The sequence below is a fragment of the Erythrolamprus reginae genome, chromosome 9 (genome assembly GCF_031021105.1).
Source record: "Erythrolamprus reginae isolate rEryReg1 chromosome 9, rEryReg1.hap1, whole genome shotgun sequence".
NCBI lineage: Eukaryota > Metazoa > Chordata > Lepidosauria > Squamata > Dipsadidae > Erythrolamprus > Erythrolamprus reginae.
The window spans coordinates 5,778,413-5,798,082 of record NC_091958.1 but is presented as its reverse complement, the minus strand read 5'-3'; the positions used below and the strand labels follow the sequence as shown (position 1 = coordinate 5,798,082).

Here is a 19,670-nt window from a genome sequence, read left to right as displayed (position 1 = left end):
CTCATCTTCTGAGGCATCCAAAGTAGTGAAGATGCACTTAAATTTACCTATTGATACCATAATACAAACGACGTATTTCCCGATTTAACAGATCTGGGGACATAATAGAAGCCTTTTCCGTTAAATGGCCTGTTAACTTGAGATTTTACTATAGTCGGCAAATCAGAATCCCAAATAATTTGTACTTAATATTTTATCCAAAGAAAACAACCACGTTGATTTTGTGCCATGATTGGTCTTTATTTTTTTTTTAAGATGTCACTAGTAACACATTAGTCAAGCCGTCTCAAGCATTTCTAAGTCAACCTACACTAAGATTTTATTAAAACCAAGACCTCTATAAAGGATTTTGATATTTTTTTCCACTTAAAAAACCCTCCCACCTTTCCTGACTAATGTACTATTTAAGGCTGCCTCTAATATTACTTTGACAAATCTTAAAGGTTATTTGAGTTAAGATGCATGCAACTATCACAATGGAAGAGTTCTCTACCCTAAGCCCGTTTGCAGTAAAAGTTTTCCTCCTATATGATTCTTGCAGGCAATTCGGTTGCGGCCCTAAAGATTATGGGGAAAGTTATGTTAGAAGCAGTCACTAGTGGCAACATCTGTAAAGGGGGGGAAAAAAAACTAGGTACACATCATACATAAATCAATCTCGGCCTTTCTGCCCCTAAAAGGGCGAGAAGGAATTGGAACCAAGTATTTACAAATTCCATACCCTAATAATATTTACAATAGAAACCAATGCATTTAAAAGTTTTTAAATATAGTATTTACTTTGCTATATTAGTTTACATAAACACAGATTATCTCTGGAACGAGTTTTTTCTGGCCTGCTCTTTACATTAAAAATAAAATTAAAATTAAAAAAGGAACCCACCGAAAACCTGGAGCTACATTCGACTCCTGAACCGTTCGTTACCCACTCACAAAGGACTTCCGTACAGAAGCCAAACCTTTGTAATAAGACCTACTTGCAGGCTGCAATTAAAACTCAACGTAAAACACCAAGAGTCCAAGCAACCCCGCTGAACAGGATTACTTGTAAGTCATTTGCTAGCATTTACTCTTTACTTAATCCAAAGTCAAGAAAGAGAACCACAGTTTTTCGCTGTTGGGCTCTATTTAACATTCTTCCTTCCAGTCAAAAGGGTGGAGTCTATCATCCTTTTCCAGCAGACTAGGTGGGAAGGGTCTTGTCTTCTTTACTGAAAGGTTGAACGGAGCCTGGTTTGACCCACGACAGGCCCGAGACTTGCGTATTCTTGCATTGGTCATCTCCTTTCTTCTTGGGAAAAACAAAGAAAAAAGCATATTTTGTTGCAAACTTAAATCGAAGTCTCCTTTCGCCATTCTTTTGTCTTCTAAAGAAACTAACCCTCCTTGTTCAGCTGAGTAATCCACAAGGTAGCTGATCCTAAAAGAGTTAAATACAGTGATACCTCGTCTTACAGATGCCTCATCATACAAAATTTTCGAGATACAAACCCGGGGTTTAAGATTTTTTTGCCTCTTCTTACAAACTATTTTCACCTTACAAACCCACCGCTGCTGCTGGGAAACCCCACCTCCAGACTTCCATTGCCAGCGAAGCACTCGTTTTTATGCTGCTGGGATTCCCCTGATGCTCCCTTTGCTGGGAAACCCTACCTCCGGACTTCCGTTGCCAGCGAAGCGCTTGTTTTTGCGGTGCTGGGATTCCACTGCTGGGATAACCTTGCAGCATTGCAAAAACACAGAAGTCCAGAGGTGGGGTTTCCCCATGGAGGGGAGCCTCAGGGAAATCCCAGCAGCGCAAAAGCGGGCACTTCAGCTGGCAAAAGGGGTGAATTTTGGGCTTGCACACATTAATCGCTTTTCCATTGATTCCTATGGGAAACATTGTTTCATCTTACAAACTTTTCACCTTAAGAACCTCGTCCCAGAACCAATTAAGTTTGTAAGACAAGGTATCACTGTACTCTTAATCTCTCTGAAGCTAAACCAGGGGGGGTCCAACCTTGGCAACTTTAAGACATGTGGGACTTCAATTCCCTCAGCCAGCATGGAATTCTGGGAGTTGGCGTCCACAAGTCTTGGAGGTTTATTTATTTTATTTATTAGATTTGTATGCCGTCCCTCTCCGTAGACTTGGAGCGGTTCACAACAGAAACAATACAAATCCAACACTTAAAAACCCTTAATATAAAAGACAACCATGCATCTCATACATACCACACACAAAGGGGGAAGGGCCCAGGGGGATCAATTCCCCCATGCCTGACGACAGAGGTGGGTTTTGAGGAGTTTACGAAAGACAAGGAGGGTAGGGGCAATCCTAATCTCTGGGGGCAGTTGATTCCAGAGGGTCGGGGCCGCCACAGAGAAGGCTCTTCCCCTGGGTCCCACCAGACATTGTTTCGTCGACGGGACCTGGAGAAGGCCAACTCTGTGGGACCTAACTGGTCGCTGGGATTCATGCGGCAGAAGGCGGTCCTGGAGATATTCTGCTCCGATGCCATGAAGGGCTTTATAGGTCATAACCGTTGCCAAGGTTGGACTCCCCTGCTATAAACTTCTATTTTCACACTGAAGCTACAGATCTGTGAACTTCAATTCCCAGAATGGGATGGGATACTTTTCATCATAAAGAGCTTGCCTCAGTTTCTTTCAATGCAATAGGACTTATTTCTCCCTGTTAAATTTTTTACCAGTTTTATAAAATAAGACTGAGGCTTCCTCCATACCTTCTGAGTCAACATCTTCTCCCTTACTTCATTGTGTATAGCTGGATTCCAGGGAGAAAAGCTGCAAGACACAAGCAAAATGTCATCAGGGCTTCAAAGTCTCCAAATGATCCTTTTTAATGGAAGTACAGTAGCCCAACAGAGGTAAAATATGAAAATTAATAACCCACCGTCCTAAGCACGTCTACAGTGTCTTAAACATTTCAAAAACTTGCAATGAAATATAAATTTTCCACATAGGACATCTATGAATGTAGAATCCTCCAGTTTGCTTGGACTTGTAACTACTTTAGACAGCCGAAATCTACATATGATTAAGAGAAACACAGGTAGTTCTCATTTAACGGCAAAACGAACCAGTGACTTGGCCATTGAGTGAAGCGGTTGCTAGGTGAAATCTTAACTGCTTAAAACCGTAGTTTGGCTTCCACTGCGTTATAGATCTGTGGTGTTCGTAAATGCAAGATCACTAGATCACTTTTACATCACCCATTGCAGCTGAACAGTCACTGAGGCTATTGCTAAATCGGAATTATCTCTACAGTGGTACCTCATGATACGAACCCCTCGCCATACGAACAATTCGAGATACGAACCCGGGGTTCGGAAATTTTTTGCCTCTTCTTCCAAACTTTTTCCATCTTACAAACCCGCCAGCCGTACGCTGAACCTGGAAGTTCGGCAAAAGTTCGGGTTCGGTTGGCCGCCGAGTTCAGGAGGATGCTGAGAAGCCCCGCCGCCCGGCTGTTAGCTTTTTAAAAGAGCCGCGGAGCTGTCAGGCCGGTCAGGAGGCTAGAAAGGAGGTGGGGAATCCCAATAGGGAATTCCAAGAGCGGAGCTTTGACGTCACAAAGACGTCCTTCCTGGCCGGCCACCTGAACCTGAACTTTTGCCGAACTTCCGGGTTCGGCATTGGGGGAACGCTGAGAAGCGCCCGGCTGTTTCAAAAGGTGACAGCCGGGTGGCGGCGTTTTTTTTCCTTGCACGCATTAATTCGTTTTACATTGTTTCCTATGGGAAACAATGTTTCGTCTTACGAACTTTTCGCCTTACGAACCACCTTCCGGCACCAATTAAGTTCGTAAGACGAGGTATTACTGTACTTGGTCCAAACTATATGATATGACTTGCTAAGTGTATTAAGGTTACCTAATTGCATGAGGGTCTTCAATTTTTGGGGGATCAAATAACTGACCGCTGCATAATTTTACACTGTCAACCACTTTGCTCTTGAAGAGTTGAATATCTTCTTCATACCTAAGAAGAGAAAGAGAATGCATTTTAGAACTCTCCCGGAAAGGAGGGAAGCATTCTATTAAATGTTTTGGGAGAAAAAAATATGCGGATTTATTGCAGAGTTTCCTGCTATAAAATTAGTTTTATATAAACATAATGCCCATAAACTATGATTTAAACAAAGGCATAACTATATTGGTAGTTATTTCCGTTAACATGATTTTTTAAATACAGTAGTACCTCTAGATACGAGTTTAATTAATTCCAGAACGGAGCTCGTATGTTGATCAGCTCGTGTCTGGAACAAATGGCTTTAGACTTTGTTTTTCCCCGTGGAGATAACCAGAAGCAAGGATTCTTGCGCCACCTAGTGGAAGCTCGGCTCATATCCCGAATTTGAGCTCGGGTCTGGAACAGAAATTTCGCTCCCATCGTGGCTCGTATCTTGGAATACTCGCATGTGGAGCAGCTCGTATCTAGAGGTACTACTGTATATGTATCTAATTTATGCAGCCACCCATCTTACAAGCAAATAATCTTACAATGAATCCCTAAAGTCATTTTCATGAACAAATACTAAACATTTTGTTTAAAAATCCCATTAAAATATACCTACAATACAATATCACAGGTACAGGTTACATTTCTCTGATTTTATTTATTTATTAGAGTTGAAAGGGGCCTTTCAACCTTTCTTCGTTTGGCCTTTTGAATCAGGTAAAATGTGATTTTTTTTTCATCTGGTTCTGTGGGTGTGGCTAATTTTGTGGGTGTGGCTTGGAGCTCAGGTGGGTGTGGCCGCTGGCCTTGCTTGTCAGGTTTCCAAAACTGATCACGTGACCCTGGGGAATTCTGCAATGGCCATAAGTGTGTAAAACTAGGGTTGTAAATCACTTTTTTTGTGCCATTGCAACTTTGAGTGCTCACTAAATGAATGGTGGTAAGTTGAGGACCACCGGTAGCTTATGTAAAAAGGGCTGACCCCTTCTAGAATTCCTAGAAGGGGTTAATGAAAGTAATTTTGGAACTGAAGCATACAGGAAAGCCACTGTCCCTTGGCCTAAGGTACATATAATAAGAAAAAAAACATACTCAAAAATAGTATACAGTGTTCCCTCGATTTTCGCGGGTTCAAACTTCGCAAAAAGTCTATACCACGGTTTTTCAAAAATATTAATTTAAAAATACTTTGCGGGTTTTTTCCCGTATACCACGGTTTTTCCCACCCGATGACGTCATATGTCATCGCCAAACTTTCGTCCGCCTTTAATAAATATTTTTTTTAATAAACTTTAATAAATAAACATGGTGAGTAATAATCTAAATGGTTGCTAAGGGAATGGGAAATTGTAATTTAGGGGTTTAAAGTGTTAAGGGAAGGCTTGTGATACTGTTCATAGCCACAAATAGTGTATTTACTTCCGCATCTCTACTTCGCGGAAATTCGACTTTCGCGGGCGGTCTCGGAACGCATCCCCCGCGAAAATCGAGGGAACACTGTATTATGCAACTTCAGAGGTTCTCCCATTACACACGCAAACACACCAATAAAAACTTACAGCACAGCAGATTCAGGGTTCAGTGGGTTGGTTGTGTCGATCTTGTAGAAAACTCTGCGTGCGTACATCAGTATTTGCCATATGTGGTTGTGATTGCGCCTTTAGGAGAAAGAGAGAGGCAGCTCAAAGCGCTCGCCAGAGGCCCACCTGCTCAGTGCCCAGAGGTTCTGGACCCAGGCCCATCCCGCTCACCTCCATTTGGCAAAGGCTCTTTTCACGTCCAGTTCCCCTGAGAGAGGGTCCACCAGTGGATGGAAAATGGGCAGATCAAAAATCAAGCGCTGAAGAGAGGGGGGGGAATGAAAAACATCAATGCCAAAACATGCAGATTGGTTGAAAAAGTCCATTCAAAGGAACCAACACTCCCTCCACCCCTAAAAAAAGTTTCCTTCCTTCCATCAGAGTAAAGATGACACAGTGAACTGTTATTAGATGCAAGGGTCAGGTTGCACATTGCATGTTAAGAATCCTTTCATACTATTTTTGAGCCTTTAAGAGACGGCGTTTAACGTGCTGTTGGAAGATCCGGAAAAACCAGGTTAGGGAACAGATCCTCCAACCATCATCAAGGAGAAAAATCTATGTGGTTACTAAGAGTCAACAGTGGCTTGATGGCACATATAGTCAATCAATCAAGGAAGGTCAACCCTAGACACTCATTAGGCTATTGTGCAAATTTCACTACATGGGCAACTAGGCATTAATTAGTTTTTACACTATATATTTTAGTTTCCTAACCAAATGCACTTGGAGCAGATTGCAATTAAATGAACAAAATTGTATTTTTGTGGTTTGTGAGTAAGCAGAAATAAGGAGTTATTTAGAGTTTAGGAATTGATCCCAGATTTTCCTTAGGGAAAGAAGACAGGAATATTTTAGAGTTATGTTGGGCGAGATGGATGGGTAGGTAGGTAGGTAGAGATAGATAGATAGATAGATAGATAGATAGATAGATAGATAGATAGATAGATAGATAGATAGATAGACAGACAGACAGACAGACAGACAGACAGACAGACAGAGGAGAGAAAGAAAGAAAGAAAGAAAGAAAGAAAGAATTCAGTATTTATCAGCAACCCCAATCATGATTATCTCTGACTTTCTTTCAAGCTGAGCTCAGCTCTTGATATCCACATAGATACTACTTTCTCCCATAATAGATTTTGTCTTCCCAATTTAGCCGACAACCCTGTCAGTTCCTGAGGGCTTCCTTCCAAGTCGAAACCTGCTTAGCTTTTCTTAAGGTCAACCAGATCCTGCCACCTTCCATGACCTTTCCTAGTGGTATTAGCAGGAAAATGGCCAATAAACTGAAGCAGCCCCTTCCTGGAGTTCTGCTTTCATCCTGGTAATGGGGACATTTATTTTATTTCTTAATCATATCTCTAAATTTAAATAATCTGATTTAAAATTTCTTCTATGCATATTTATCTACCCTCCAGTGAATCAAATTTCAATAAAATACTAAGTGCGTCTCCCATATCTTGAGTTAACTTTTTAAAAGTTTAATTCAACAAGAAGACAGTGCAATAATTAGATTACCGGTGGAGTTAGTCATTTTTTAAAGAAAGTTTCAATGCATTATTGCCTAAAACTCCTCTAGTTATTATATTTTAAGTTATCCGTGTTTTACAAATGGCTGTTCCTGCCCAATATCGTTCTGGATTATTTTCCCAGCAACGTAGTTGCAGGAAGCTAAAGACATTTTGACAATAACTTTGCTGCCATAAACATCTCCAAGTTTGGCTGGATTTCTAAGTCCCTTGAGATCTGCCAGAGTCAACCTAGAAATGGTAAACAAGGCAGTTCTGTAAGATCAGAAACTAAGGGGAGAAAACTATAATGCATTTCATTGTTGAACAATGCAAGGAGGAAGGTAAATGGCTGATGTCTGGAACCGGTGACTTCAAATATTGTTAATAGTTGGACTTGGCACCACCAAAAAAAGCCAGAAAACACAAATTGCCGCTTTTTTTTCATCTCTGCGCGCTCACATTTCCGGTGCTGGGCAAACCTGTTGTTACAGTATGTTAACACCCACCTCTGTCTGCAATAAATCCACTAGGATTTCTGACTGTTAATAATTAAATGCAGGGGGAAAAAATAACATTTGTCCTTTTGCCCAGCCTAAGATGAGGAACATGCCGAGAAAACAGGGCTAGAGTTTTATATGAGGTTAGAACCAAGAATGCTTTAAGTCCCAGCAAAGATTAACTAGTAAGTTTCTGGGTTGGGTATCTAAGGATTTCAGTGTAATAGCAGAGCTCAGATACAGGGTCGCTGGTTCAAATCCCAGTCATATTTACAAAATTGTCCTAGCATAAATGAATCAAATCTCTATGTCTCTGATATCTGGTAATATTTATTTAGATAATGCAGAGTATGTGTAGCCCATTCCCTTTAATGGATGTCAATAAGAAAACAACACAAGTATTATTCAGCATTCCAAGTGCTTTATAAACTGGAAAATATTTGACACGGGTCGTTTATTTCCCTGCTTCCTAAAGAAAGTTATAGCTTGGAAAGGCTATTGCTTATCTCATATTTATCTGTTCTACTAAAAGATCACCTTCATCAGACTTTCCAATCTTCAAATGCCACCCAACATTATTTATTGGTGAGCAAAACTGAATTAAGAGTTACACTGTCCCATCTCTACTCTCTCCAAAATTTCCAGTCTGCTGTTTTAGAAACCGTGATTACATTGCAGTAAGGATTACCTGAGTTTACTCCCCAAGCCACCTAATTTTTCCTCCTCTTCCCTCCACATCCCTTTTTTTCCTTTAATGTTGTGTCATTCCGCATGGAACACATATAGAGGGGTCCTTTTCAAGGGCCAGAGGTAAGCCAATTGTGACATTTCTTTGGCTGAAGGGTAGGATAGGATACTGTCCATAAATAAAGAATAAAATAAACATGAGTGTTCTACAGGTATTTTCAAGGCAATATTGTGGCGGGTCAGCGAGCGCATTCAAATAATATTCAGGATTATTTGAGGGTTACTTACTGGACAATCCCCATCGGGATAATTGTCAGGGATGTAGATTGTAAACTTGAACACGCCATCCTGATATAGCCCGTGTCTTATGAATATGACTCCAAACCACACTGTTCAAAAAACAAAAAAGATTTTTATTTTAAAAATGAGCCACTGAAATAACTCTGTATGGGAAGAAAAATAGATCAGGACTTTCGGACTTACTTAATGCAGACTGATAAGAAGGCTGCACATAGACTCCAGGCAGCTTCTGCTTCACAACCAGAGTACTGAAATAAAAGACACAATTAGAAACATTTTCAACGACGTCCATGAGAACAAAGCCAGCACTGACCTTTTCCTTGAATTAAGAAATTCCTTCCGCAGAGCCAAAGGCACAACAGATGTTACTCGGCTCGTCTGCCACAGCAAATCTATAGCAATCTCTCTCTCAATTGGCAATTTGAAGGACTTCAACTCCCAGAACTTCAATTTCCCCATGGCGGCTGGGGAATTTTGGGAGTTGGAAGTCCACACCTCTTCAGATTCAAGTTTCAAGTTTCAAGTTTTATTGGATTTATATGCCACCCCTCTCCGAAAACTCGGGGCGGCTAACAACAATCATGAACAATATACAATAAAATCCAATACTAAAAGCAAATTAAAACCCCTTAATATATAAAAACCAAACATACATACAAACATACCATGTATACAGTTGTAACGGCCTAGGGGGAGAAGAAGTCTTAATTCCCCCATGCCTGGCGGCAGAGGTGGGTTTTAAGTAGCTTACGAAAGGCAAGGAGGGTGGGGGCAATTCTAATCTCTGGGGGGAGTTGGTTCCGGAGGGCCGGGGCCGCCACAGAGAAGGCTCTTCTCCTGGGTCCCGCCAAGTGGCATTGTTTAGTTGACGGGACCCGGAGAAGACCCACTCTGTGGGACCTAACTGGCCGCTGGGATTTGTGCGGCAGAAGGCGGTCCCTGAGATAAACTGGTCCGGTGCCATGAAGGGATTTATAGGTCATAACCAACACTTTGAATTGTGACCGGAAACTGATCGGCAACCAATGCAGACTGCGGAGTGTTGGTGTAACATGGGCATTTTTGGGGAAGCCCATGATTGCTCTCGCAGCTGCATTCTGCACGATCTGAAGTTTCCAAACACTTTTCAAAGGTAGCCCCATGTAGAGAGCATTACAGTAGTCGAGATTGCCAAAGTTTGAGAAAGACTGCTGTAGGGCAGGGGTCTCCAACCATGGCAACTTTTAAGACTTGTGGATTTCAACTCCTAGAGTTTCCCAGCTAGCTTTGCTGTCTGAGGAACTCTAGGAGTTGAAATCCACAAGTCTTAAAAGTTGCCATGGTTGGAGACCCCTGCTGCAGAGTACACAGAGAGCACCATTAATCGGAAATATACTTTTAAACACTGGGAACACTGTTGTGGTTAGCTCTGCCCCAGCTCCTGCCCCAAGGAATGTGCAGGTGGAAGTGGGGGAAACATCCCCATGCGGCAGGCCTGTTTTGCTCCCGATGGAATCTGCCGACAAAGCCTCCTCTGACCAAGGAAGCGTGAGTGACAGGGAAGAGGGGAGTTTGGCAGACAGCTCAGGAGGAGATCAATCATCTGTATCATCCTTGGATTCTGAACAAGAATTAATGACGCATCCACGCATGCGTAGAGTGATGCATAGGAGACAACAACTGAAGGATTATTACAAGAGAAAATGAGGCCACCTGTGGTTGGGTGGGGCTGCTGTAATTAGTGCTACAGATAAAAAGAACAGCGTGCTGGTTTAGCCTTGTGGCAGTTTATCTGATTCAGTTTCGTCAAGATCGTGGTTTTTGTGCTGTTCAAGATTGTGTGTGGACTCTCTGGACTTTAGAATTGGACTCAATTTCCCAGTTATTGGGTGAGCAATTGGATTGCATTTAACCTGTGCCTTGTGTGTACCAGAAAATCCCTTTGACATTTAAAAAGGGAGCTGTTTCTGTTTTTCTGTGTGTGTCTTCCTGGACTAATTACCCTGTAATTACGGGCGGTTGAAACACGCTGGCAGAACACAGTTACCCAAAGCTTTAACTAAGATAACTGGTAGAGCCTCACCAGCTTTGAGGACCCACAATATGAGCATATAAGACAGGTGTGCCAAGAAAATGAGAAGTACAGCAAGAAAATAAGACATGAAATTCACAGCAGAGAAAAAAATAAGGCTATGCTTTTTTTCCAAAGGCATGCGAGCTTGCTGAAAGCTAACCAGGATCTGCTTCAAATGGACTCTATTTGTCAAACTGGACTTCCATGAAGGAAGAAGAGGCATATTTTGTAGACGAAGGAGATCCTGCTTCTTGCTATCTGACTCACTTAACCAAGAACAACTAGAGGAGAAAATCCTGCTTTCCTGCATATTAAGCACACCACACAAGAGTAACAAGAATAGCTGCAGGAGGCAAAACAGTTTCAAAACCTTTCGTAACCCCTTTTGCCTGATACAGAAGGATGACTTATGACATTTCTGATCTTTTTAGAAAACTTTTGGGCGCAGGCTACATCACGGAACGCTGTTGCAGCTGGGGAAGAGGACACCCAATGCTTTCCTGACAAGGGCGGGCATGTGCGAGAACAAGAGGGAGTTGTGTTCCCAGCACAGCGGCAGAATCTGACCCAGCCATCAAGTAACAGGGGCGGCATTTTGCCAAACAAAAGATTTCATAAATAAGATTCTGATTAGCTTAAAATGCACCTCTGTTCAATCTGAACAAAGCTAGTGAGCTTTCTCCCTGACTCTAGCACCAGCAAGGCCTCTGTTAACTCACATTTAAACAGACCTATTCGCAATTTTCAGATGGGTTAATAATAATTTTCAGATGGTTAATAATAATTTTCAGATGGGTTAACCAGCCAAGAATACACTGAGATGGAAATACATTTCTTAAATGGGTCAAATGGCTGTCCTTTTTAAACCGACAATGGCAGCAGCCACAAAAGACACAACAAAAGCAGAGGGCAGCCTTCATCTAGCTTGTTATCTGACAGCCCATCTTACAATAAACTGATTTATAAAAATTATAGGAGTTTATGTCAAAGGAAGTGCATCCCTTCATTTGCAGCCTATTCAAAAACTGCTTTTCGGTAGGGAATGGAACTGATGCTGATCAATTTCTTCTCTATTCCAATCACAGACTTAGGATATAGATTAGCAGGCGATTGAAGAAAAGAACTGGATTTTATTTTATACTTAATTATAAGACCTTTTCCCCAGTTGGATCAAACGCACCTTTCCCCCCTGGTGAATGTATAATTTTGAGCCAGTCCAACTGCTCCCCGTGCTGACTTGAATTCTGGAAGTTAAAATATAACACACGAAGAAAATTTGCTATACATCTTTCCAAGGAGACATCTTTGAAATGGACACCAGCCCACTGGGTGCTAAAGAGAACTTGTTGAGAACTAAAATTGCATGCTGGCAACTCTCAAAACAATCCTCGGCAGCCTTCCCTAAACTATGATCTACCCCGCAGCCATTCCAACAGAACAAATGGGGGGAAAATGAAATTTCAATCCAGCTTTGACCTGTCCAGGACAGCCTCTCATTTGCTGTGTCTCGCGTCAACATTTTTATCACAAAGCAGCATGCAAACCAGAGATTCAACCTAATGATTTCCCACCGGATCTTGGGTAGATAAGAGCAGCCTGAGAAATTTTCCTTTGTCAATCTTAAATCGCGGATGGAGATCCTTAACAAAAGATCACAGTATTATCAATCGCCGATCTATCAAATCATCTGACTTTGAGAACTCTCTAGAAATCATCCAGTTCTTCGGGAACCTGCTTACCAACTTCTGAGAGAAGATAAAAACCTCGGGGAAATTGCCCCGATTCCCCTGGTATTAAAGTGAATGCAAGATACAAGCTCAGCAATGGAGTGCTGCTTCTTCTTAGACAAGAAATGACCCCGATTCAAAGCGAGCAACCAAAGGCAACCACGGCACATCGCCATAGGAGACTAAGACCTACTATTCTGCCAGCAGGGAATATTCCAAATAGAAAGGTCCATAGGAGGCATGTGTTCCGTTGGTAGACTGGGTTGACAGGGCAGGAGAAGCAGGCTTGGTCATCGGCATGACATTTTTGGGAACGGAAGGCAACTGTTTCTTGGGAGCGGAGCGCGGAGGACTGGTCTTCAGCTCGCCAAGCGGAGCCTTTTCTTCCGTTTCCGGTTTCTGCAGGAGGGAGGCAAAGCGAGAAAAGTCGAAATCCAGCTGCAAAGAATATAAACCCCATTCCACCTCACTCCGGTAGCAATTGAGCAGATTTGCATCCAGCTAGTCCCAATGACTCAAAATTCACTGAACATTGCTATGTATAAGCTAACTATGGCCAAATAAAGATTGTCAAAACAGCCTAGTCTGCTTTTTAATGAGAATATCGCTATCAATTGATATGCTTTGCGAGATCCTTTTTTTAAAAACAAACAAACAAAAACCTCTTGCTAAATTTTAAAGGAGGAGAAAAGCTCACATAAGCATTTATTTATTTATTTATTTGATTTGTATGCCGCCCCTTTCCGTAGACTCGGGGTGGCTCACAACACAATAAAAACAGTTTATAACAAATCTAATAATTTACAATATAAAATATTTTTAAAAAACCATTATTAAACAGACATACACACAAACATACCATACATAAATTATATAGGCCCGGGGGAGATATCTCAGTTCCCCCATGCCTGACGACAAAGGTGGGTTTTAAGGAGTTTGCGAAAGGCGAGGAGGGTAGGGGCAGTTCTAATCTCTGGGGGGAGCTGGTTCCAGAGAGTCGGGGCCGCCATAGAGAAGGCTCTTCCCCTGGGGCCCGCCAACCGACATTGTTTAGTTGACGGGACCCGGAGAAGGCATATTCTCCTTTGAAGAAAGAGTTGTCCAGTAATCTCATTCTGGGATTACAAGATTGAAGATACTAATTTTATATATATATATATACATATATATAATATACATTTATTTGCATTTGCATACATTTATTTTGCTGAGAGGCAAAAAAGGAGCTGTGATGTTCCTTCAATACACCAGGGTGATTCAACACAAAAATATGTAACCCTTCCCTGGTGCAGAGCTGAAGGGATTGGATACTGTAGCTTGGAGGTTAATTCCCTGCCTTACAAGGCAAGGGTTGCAGGTTCAAGTGCCAGTGAGGGTATGGCTAGCTGATGAGGCCAAAATAGATCTATCCTAGTCTCCCTTAATTTTCAAATTCAGCAAAAAACATGTGACATATAAACACACACACATATATGCTTTCTACGCAATTTCCCAGGAATTACAATTTTTAAAATGACTGACCTTTATAGCTCAGAACATGTGAAAACCAACAATAAAAAAGAGGAATGAACAGCAGATAAACTACCTTGCGTGTAGAACTTGCAGACATGCTCCAGAAAGGGTTCATAACGTGTAGCCCAAAACACCAGGTGAAACTGTACTATACTTTCCAAGCGTCCGACTTTCTATAGTTTCTTTCTAACCTGGAAACATGAAAGGGAAGTTAATGGCTCAGTTCCTACTGCTCTGATCAAGAGACATGTTCTTTTAGTTTCATTGCCCATGTGTTTTGACTGTTATAAGTCTCCAGAATGAAGCTCATCTAATCTATGAAATGCGAATTAATAGAACTCAGCTTTCTTGGCAAACTCATAATCCCAATTCCCTTTTTTGGAAATGTAACAAATATGCTGGAGTCAAGGTTGCTTGCTGGAGAAAAATTGGCACACTAAAAAGGGATGCTCACAGCAGTCTGGAACTGGAGATAAGACATAAAGTCCAGGAGATAAGACATGGTCATAACTCAAGGACTACCAGCATATAACACTATAGGAAAAGTGTGATCGGTATCCAACGCACTATTTCACTAGCATGCTCCTTTTTGTGGATGCCTTTCAGAATTGCTTCCCATCATTTAAAAAATAAATAATAAGAGTTACACCGAAAGATTCAGAGAAATTCCAGATGTGCTTAAGTTACAGGCTGATGCTTCCCTGCAGGAATCATGGAAAGCTCCATTTATGAAACGTTGGTGGGGAAAGAGATCAAAAGGGCAAAAAATGCTACAAGGCTTTTGCTTAGTTTATAGGCTGGACTACTAAACACTTAAACATCACATAGTCATTAACATCTTCATTTCTGAAACCAGATTCCAGCGGATTTAATGGAGGCTAATTTTTTTGTTGTCATGAAGGTGTTCTTAATTATCTTCAATAATGAAGAGGTGTGGTTTTTCTATCCCTCTCCCTGGAATGCATTTGTGCTATTCAGAAATCATGGGCACAGTATAGTGTTGCGGCAAAACTCAGTTGCCAGTCAAGGGGATGGAGACCACAAGGAGATTGCGTAGCTCAGGTTTATTTGATGCATGCATCAGGTTCAGAAGATATAAAAGCAATGTCTGAACAGTGTGGATTGTTTTTCAGGGCTCTTTATACATTTCCAAAGGAGTACAAAAAACACACACAATATCAGCCAATCAGATACTAGTTGTCAACGTTTCCTTATACAGAAAGTAAAAAAAAAAGAGTTATACAATGTGGAAGGTGCAGAATGTACAACAAAAAGGAACTTGCGGTTAGTATATGGGTTCATGCATGAAGCTATGTGCCTTGAGAGCAGGTGGCAGATGTATCTATACACCATCAAAGCCATGTCCTTTTCCCTTGGCACAGCTATGTTCTACCGGATGCAAGGCATAGATTATAAACACAAAATGTACTTTCGTACTCTAAACGTCAAGCATAACTATATATGTGGGGCATAGGTCAAGGCTTAAGAAATGCAGAATTTGGGCTAGCACTAAATATGAATCTATATATCAGGCTAGGAGACATGATCTCACCTAAAGAGCACGTAAAACAAAAATAGGCCAGCTAAGGAACAACAGCAGGTTAGACTTGTCTGCCAACTCCATTGTGAATGCCAGCACACCTTATTTTTTTCTGAACACCTAATGACTTCCGGTGGTTCCTATTTCCATTGAAAGAGATGCTATACTTTTGTGCCTCCATCCTCAAATTTTCCAATTAAGAAATAGAAGGACGTGCACTGTACTTCAAATGAACTTCTGACTGCCACGCAGAATAGAAGCAGAAATGTGTCGGATGAAGCCGCCCTGTACGGAGGCTGAGTTCAGAGTTTCACAAAAAGATAAATCTCGGGGGAATCAACAGAGAAAAAAGGAAAGAATTCAGAAACAGGAGAGGGAAAAGTATATTGTAAAAAAAAAACAAAGAGACAGATCTAGAACTACAGAACTAGGATTATGATGAAGCGCTAGGGAGCTTTTCTTCCTGTCCAGAGGACAATTTCAGGGGCAGTCAAGGACTAGGAACAGCTTTCCAGAAGAATCCGGAGAAGCTTTTCATAAACATGTTTAGTTAAGAAATCGGGAAGTGATTTAAGGAGAGCCGGACAAGGCCAAATTCCAAAGATCTATTTAGTTTTCCGCTGCAACCAACCAGATGACTACAGGAAATTCACTGGTAGAAAAATAAGGACATTTGTTCTAGGCTTCTGCATAATTCTTCTGTTGGCTGCAGAAAAATGCAGTTTTACAAGAAACTATATACCCCAAAAAAGTAGTTTACTTACAATGCTCAAGCAGGAATCTTTTACTCTTTCTTTTTTCCCTCTCTCTTTCTTTCTTTTATCCCCCCCTCTCCGTTCTCTCTCTCTTCCAATACAAGTAACCCTCAATTTACAACAGCTTGCTTAGTGACAGTCCAGGGTTAGCACAGCACCGGAAAAAGTGACCACTGCCGGCTCATTTTCATGACGGTCGCAGTGTCCCAGGGTCATGTGATCTGCTTTTGTGATCCTCTGACAAGGAAAGTCAGTGGGGAAAGCCAGATTCATTCAACAACCATGTTACTAACTTAACTGCAATGATTCACTTAACAACTGTGACAACAAAAGGTCGTAAAATGAGGCAAAACTCATTTAATATATGTCTCATTTAGGAACATACATTTCGGGCTAAATTTTGGTCATAAATTGAGGAATACCAGTATAATTCTAAAAGCCTCCAGGGTGAAGCCTTTTATAAACCTGATAAAGAAATAAAATAAACCCACTTTGCACCTGTTCACACTCTTTAACCGGAGCCAGTCCAAGAAATATCTATTTTATAAACTAAATCATCTGGAGATTATGAGATTTAAAGTAGGAGATATGGGAAAGGCTGGTTTAGCTAAATGTTTAATTTCACAGCATTTTTGTTTGTTCCTAATCTCAAATTTGCCACCTGTTTGCTAACATTCCTCCTCTTGTGTCCATACTCTGAAAATGATACAGAGAGTGAAATGCAAGGTTGCTTTTTTTTTTTCAAAGTGCAACTCAGGAGCAGAATTAGTGTAGAAAATCCCTGATTTTCAAAGGTAAGCTTCCGCAGTCAAATACTGGGCATCAAAATAACCCTAAATCGCCTTTTTAAACCAGGAGGCTTAACACTGCAGTAAGATACAAAGGTAATTCATAATTAAAATTTTAACCATGGCTCCATCACAAGGGGACCATAAACCACAGATGATAAAATCCAATCATTGGTTGACCAGTACATATAAATCGAAGGAAAAGAAACCAACATTTCTTTTGATTTGACACTTCCTCTGACACTAACAAGAGGAAAAGGGGTCATTTTTTTCCAAAGCCCTGTTTTTGAAGATTTTTTGCAAGTCAGGTTTAGCCAAGGCGGCTTGCCCTATATATTTCACCACAAACATACAATAAATTGGTGTGGTACAGGTTAGAAACACAAAAGCCAGTTGGATGATTTCAGATCAATTGCACTCTCTCTGCTCAGCCCACCTCACAGGGTTATTTGTTAGGGCAAGTGAGTTGGACAGTCCTATACATTTTCTTAATAAATAAAAATTAATTTAGAAAGTGGGTAAAAATATAGCAACACTTCATAGGTCAGAAAAATACCAAATCCAGTTTAAACATGTGGCTTACTATGTGACCTACTATGACCTAATAATAATCTGCTGTACACAACATGACAACAGGCCTCTAAGCAACAGCTGAAGGACTCCTTCAACATTTGGAAATTTTGAATTTATCAGACATACAACCACCTATCCCATCCCCCATACCACACACCTTGTTTAGGCCTTCTTATATCCTAGGCACTCCACTAATAACTTTTTAGGTCCATAGGTCAGGATTTGAATTATGGTCAATAGACAGTAAATCTAGCTACAGATTATTCATGATATCCTACGCTCCAAAAAGTAACAATAATAATAGGTCACAACCGTACCATCATAATAATATATTCCTGGTAAGTTGGGCTGGGTAGCTTTGGGCCAGGCTCTCTCTCTCTCTCTCTTTCAGCCAAACTCACTCAACAAGGTGGTTGGTTTTTTTTTAGAATAGAATGGAATAGGGAATAAGAAAGAATAGAATAGAATTATTTATTGGCCAAGTATGACTGGACAGAGAGAGAGAGAGATGCTGGGTGGTTATGTATATATTTATATCCATTACATACATACATAGATACATACATATATTTATATATCTCCATTACGAAATGTTCTTCCACATGTTGGGCAGAAAATGTGCGGGCACCACTATTGCAGCATTTGCATTTGTGTATATAAGCACACACACACACACATACATCTGTGTGTACACACATGTATGTATGTGTGTGACTGTGTACATATACGCACACAGTATATACCTATACATATTTTATAGACATAGATACACGCACGCACACAGACTAAGGAGTCTATACTAAGGAGTCTCCCTTGCATACATATGTTACACACATACACACATACGGGAGAGAGACAGAGGATAACAACAGATGGATAGAAGATAGACACATAGATAATAGAGAGGGAGAGAAAAGAATGTGACCGGCAGGTCCTGTAAAGCAGTTTCCCAACCTTGGCCACTTGAAGGTATCTGGACTTCAACTCCCAGAATTCCCCAGCCAGCATTCGCCCTGCATTCGCTGGCTGGGGAATTCTGGGAGTTGAAGTCCAGATACCTTCAAGTGGCCAAGGTTGGAAAACACTGCTATAAAGGCGGAGGAAGAAGCAGGCGGGCGCCTCACAGGTGAAGCCACAAGCCCCCCCCCCCCCAATGGCCGGGGCAGAGCTTCACCTGGCGAAGCAGCGCCTGGCAGGCCGAGGAGATGAGGGGGGGCCCTCCCGGGGCTGCTCCTCCAGGCCTCCCTCCTGCCCCGCCGCTCCACCGGAAGTTCGCCAGCTGAGGTAACTCGACCTGCCGAAGGACAGCCTGGCAAGGCGCTCCTCTTTCCACCCCCTCCCCCGCAGCGGAGCCCCCTATCCCCCACGACCACCACCACCAACCCCTCCGCGCACCTTCAGCCAGGACGGCGTAGAGCCTCGCCGGCCGCATCCGCGCAGGTCGGGCTGTCAGCGCGAACCAACGCGCATCCGCTCCCGGTGGAAGGGCGGGGGAAGTTTGGCCCTCGGCGAGCACCGTCGCGAGAGCTAGAGCACGCATGCGTAAGCGGGCCCGGTGACCTCTCGAATTCCACACGCGTTCACGCACGCGCGCCCCGCCTCCGCTTTGCGGTCTGACCTCTCCCGAACTCACCACGACCGGCCCCGCTGGCGCCTTGCCTGCCTCTTCGCCACCCCCATCTGGACTGCTCCCGGGGCTCTCGGCCGAGTCTCTTTGGCAAAGGTACGGGACGCCGGGATTGGCCAGTTCCCTGCTTGAGGCCCGCCCTCGTCACAGCTGCTTTTGTGACTTCCGCCGCAAACCTCCGGATGGAGCGGTTGGGGGAGAGGGAGGCAGGGAGGCCGTGGCCCCGTTGCTAAGCTGCGGAGCTCGGCGACGCCCACCTTGTTGGGCAGGGTTTCCTGATTGGATGGCGCAGCCGCCTATTTCCGAAGGCGGTCGGATTACAAAGATACAACCGCGAGGAACGGTTTAACAGACGCGGGGATTAACCAATGAAAGCGTTTGGGCTGGAGGGTGGGGGAAGGTTGAGAGGAAGACGTTGATTGGTGGACGGGAACGAAGGCCAGGCCAGAAGGGGAGGGGCCACACTTTGCCAGGGCGGAGAAACGATTTGCCTCACTGCTGGTTGGGTGGACTACATAGCCCATCATCCTTGTCTCCCTCCCAAAATAATTA

At 42.4% G+C, this 19,670-nt stretch overlaps 1 protein-coding gene across 6 annotated transcripts; it reads right to left on the bottom strand.

Annotated features, from left to right (window-relative positions):
• Positions 1 to 219: 219 nt before the first annotated feature.
• On the bottom strand, positions 220 to 19,394 carry AKTIP (AKT interacting protein). 6 transcript variants are annotated; one of them, XM_070760178.1, is made up of 10 exons: positions 19,125 to 19,394; positions 13,909 to 14,026; positions 12,517 to 12,722; positions 8,727 to 8,791; positions 8,532 to 8,632; positions 5,717 to 5,805; positions 5,525 to 5,623; positions 3,879 to 3,986; positions 2,730 to 2,790; positions 220 to 1,288 (listed from the first exon to the last, which is right to left on the bottom strand). In XM_070760178.1, the coding sequence occupies exons 2-10, from the start codon at positions 13,948 to 13,950 to the stop codon at positions 1,184 to 1,186; spliced, it is 876 nt and encodes a 291-aa protein (XP_070616279.1). In that variant the 5' UTR covers positions 13,951 to 14,026; positions 19,125 to 19,394; the 3' UTR covers positions 220 to 1,183. The 6 variants fall into 6 exon arrangements, with proteins under 6 accessions (XP_070616279.1, XP_070616276.1, XP_070616281.1 ...); XM_070760175.1 differs by having other exon boundaries at positions 220 to 1,291; positions 19,125 to 19,298; XM_070760180.1 differs by having other exon boundaries at positions 18,887 to 19,207.
• Between the last annotated feature and the right edge of the window lie 276 nt (positions 19,395 to 19,670).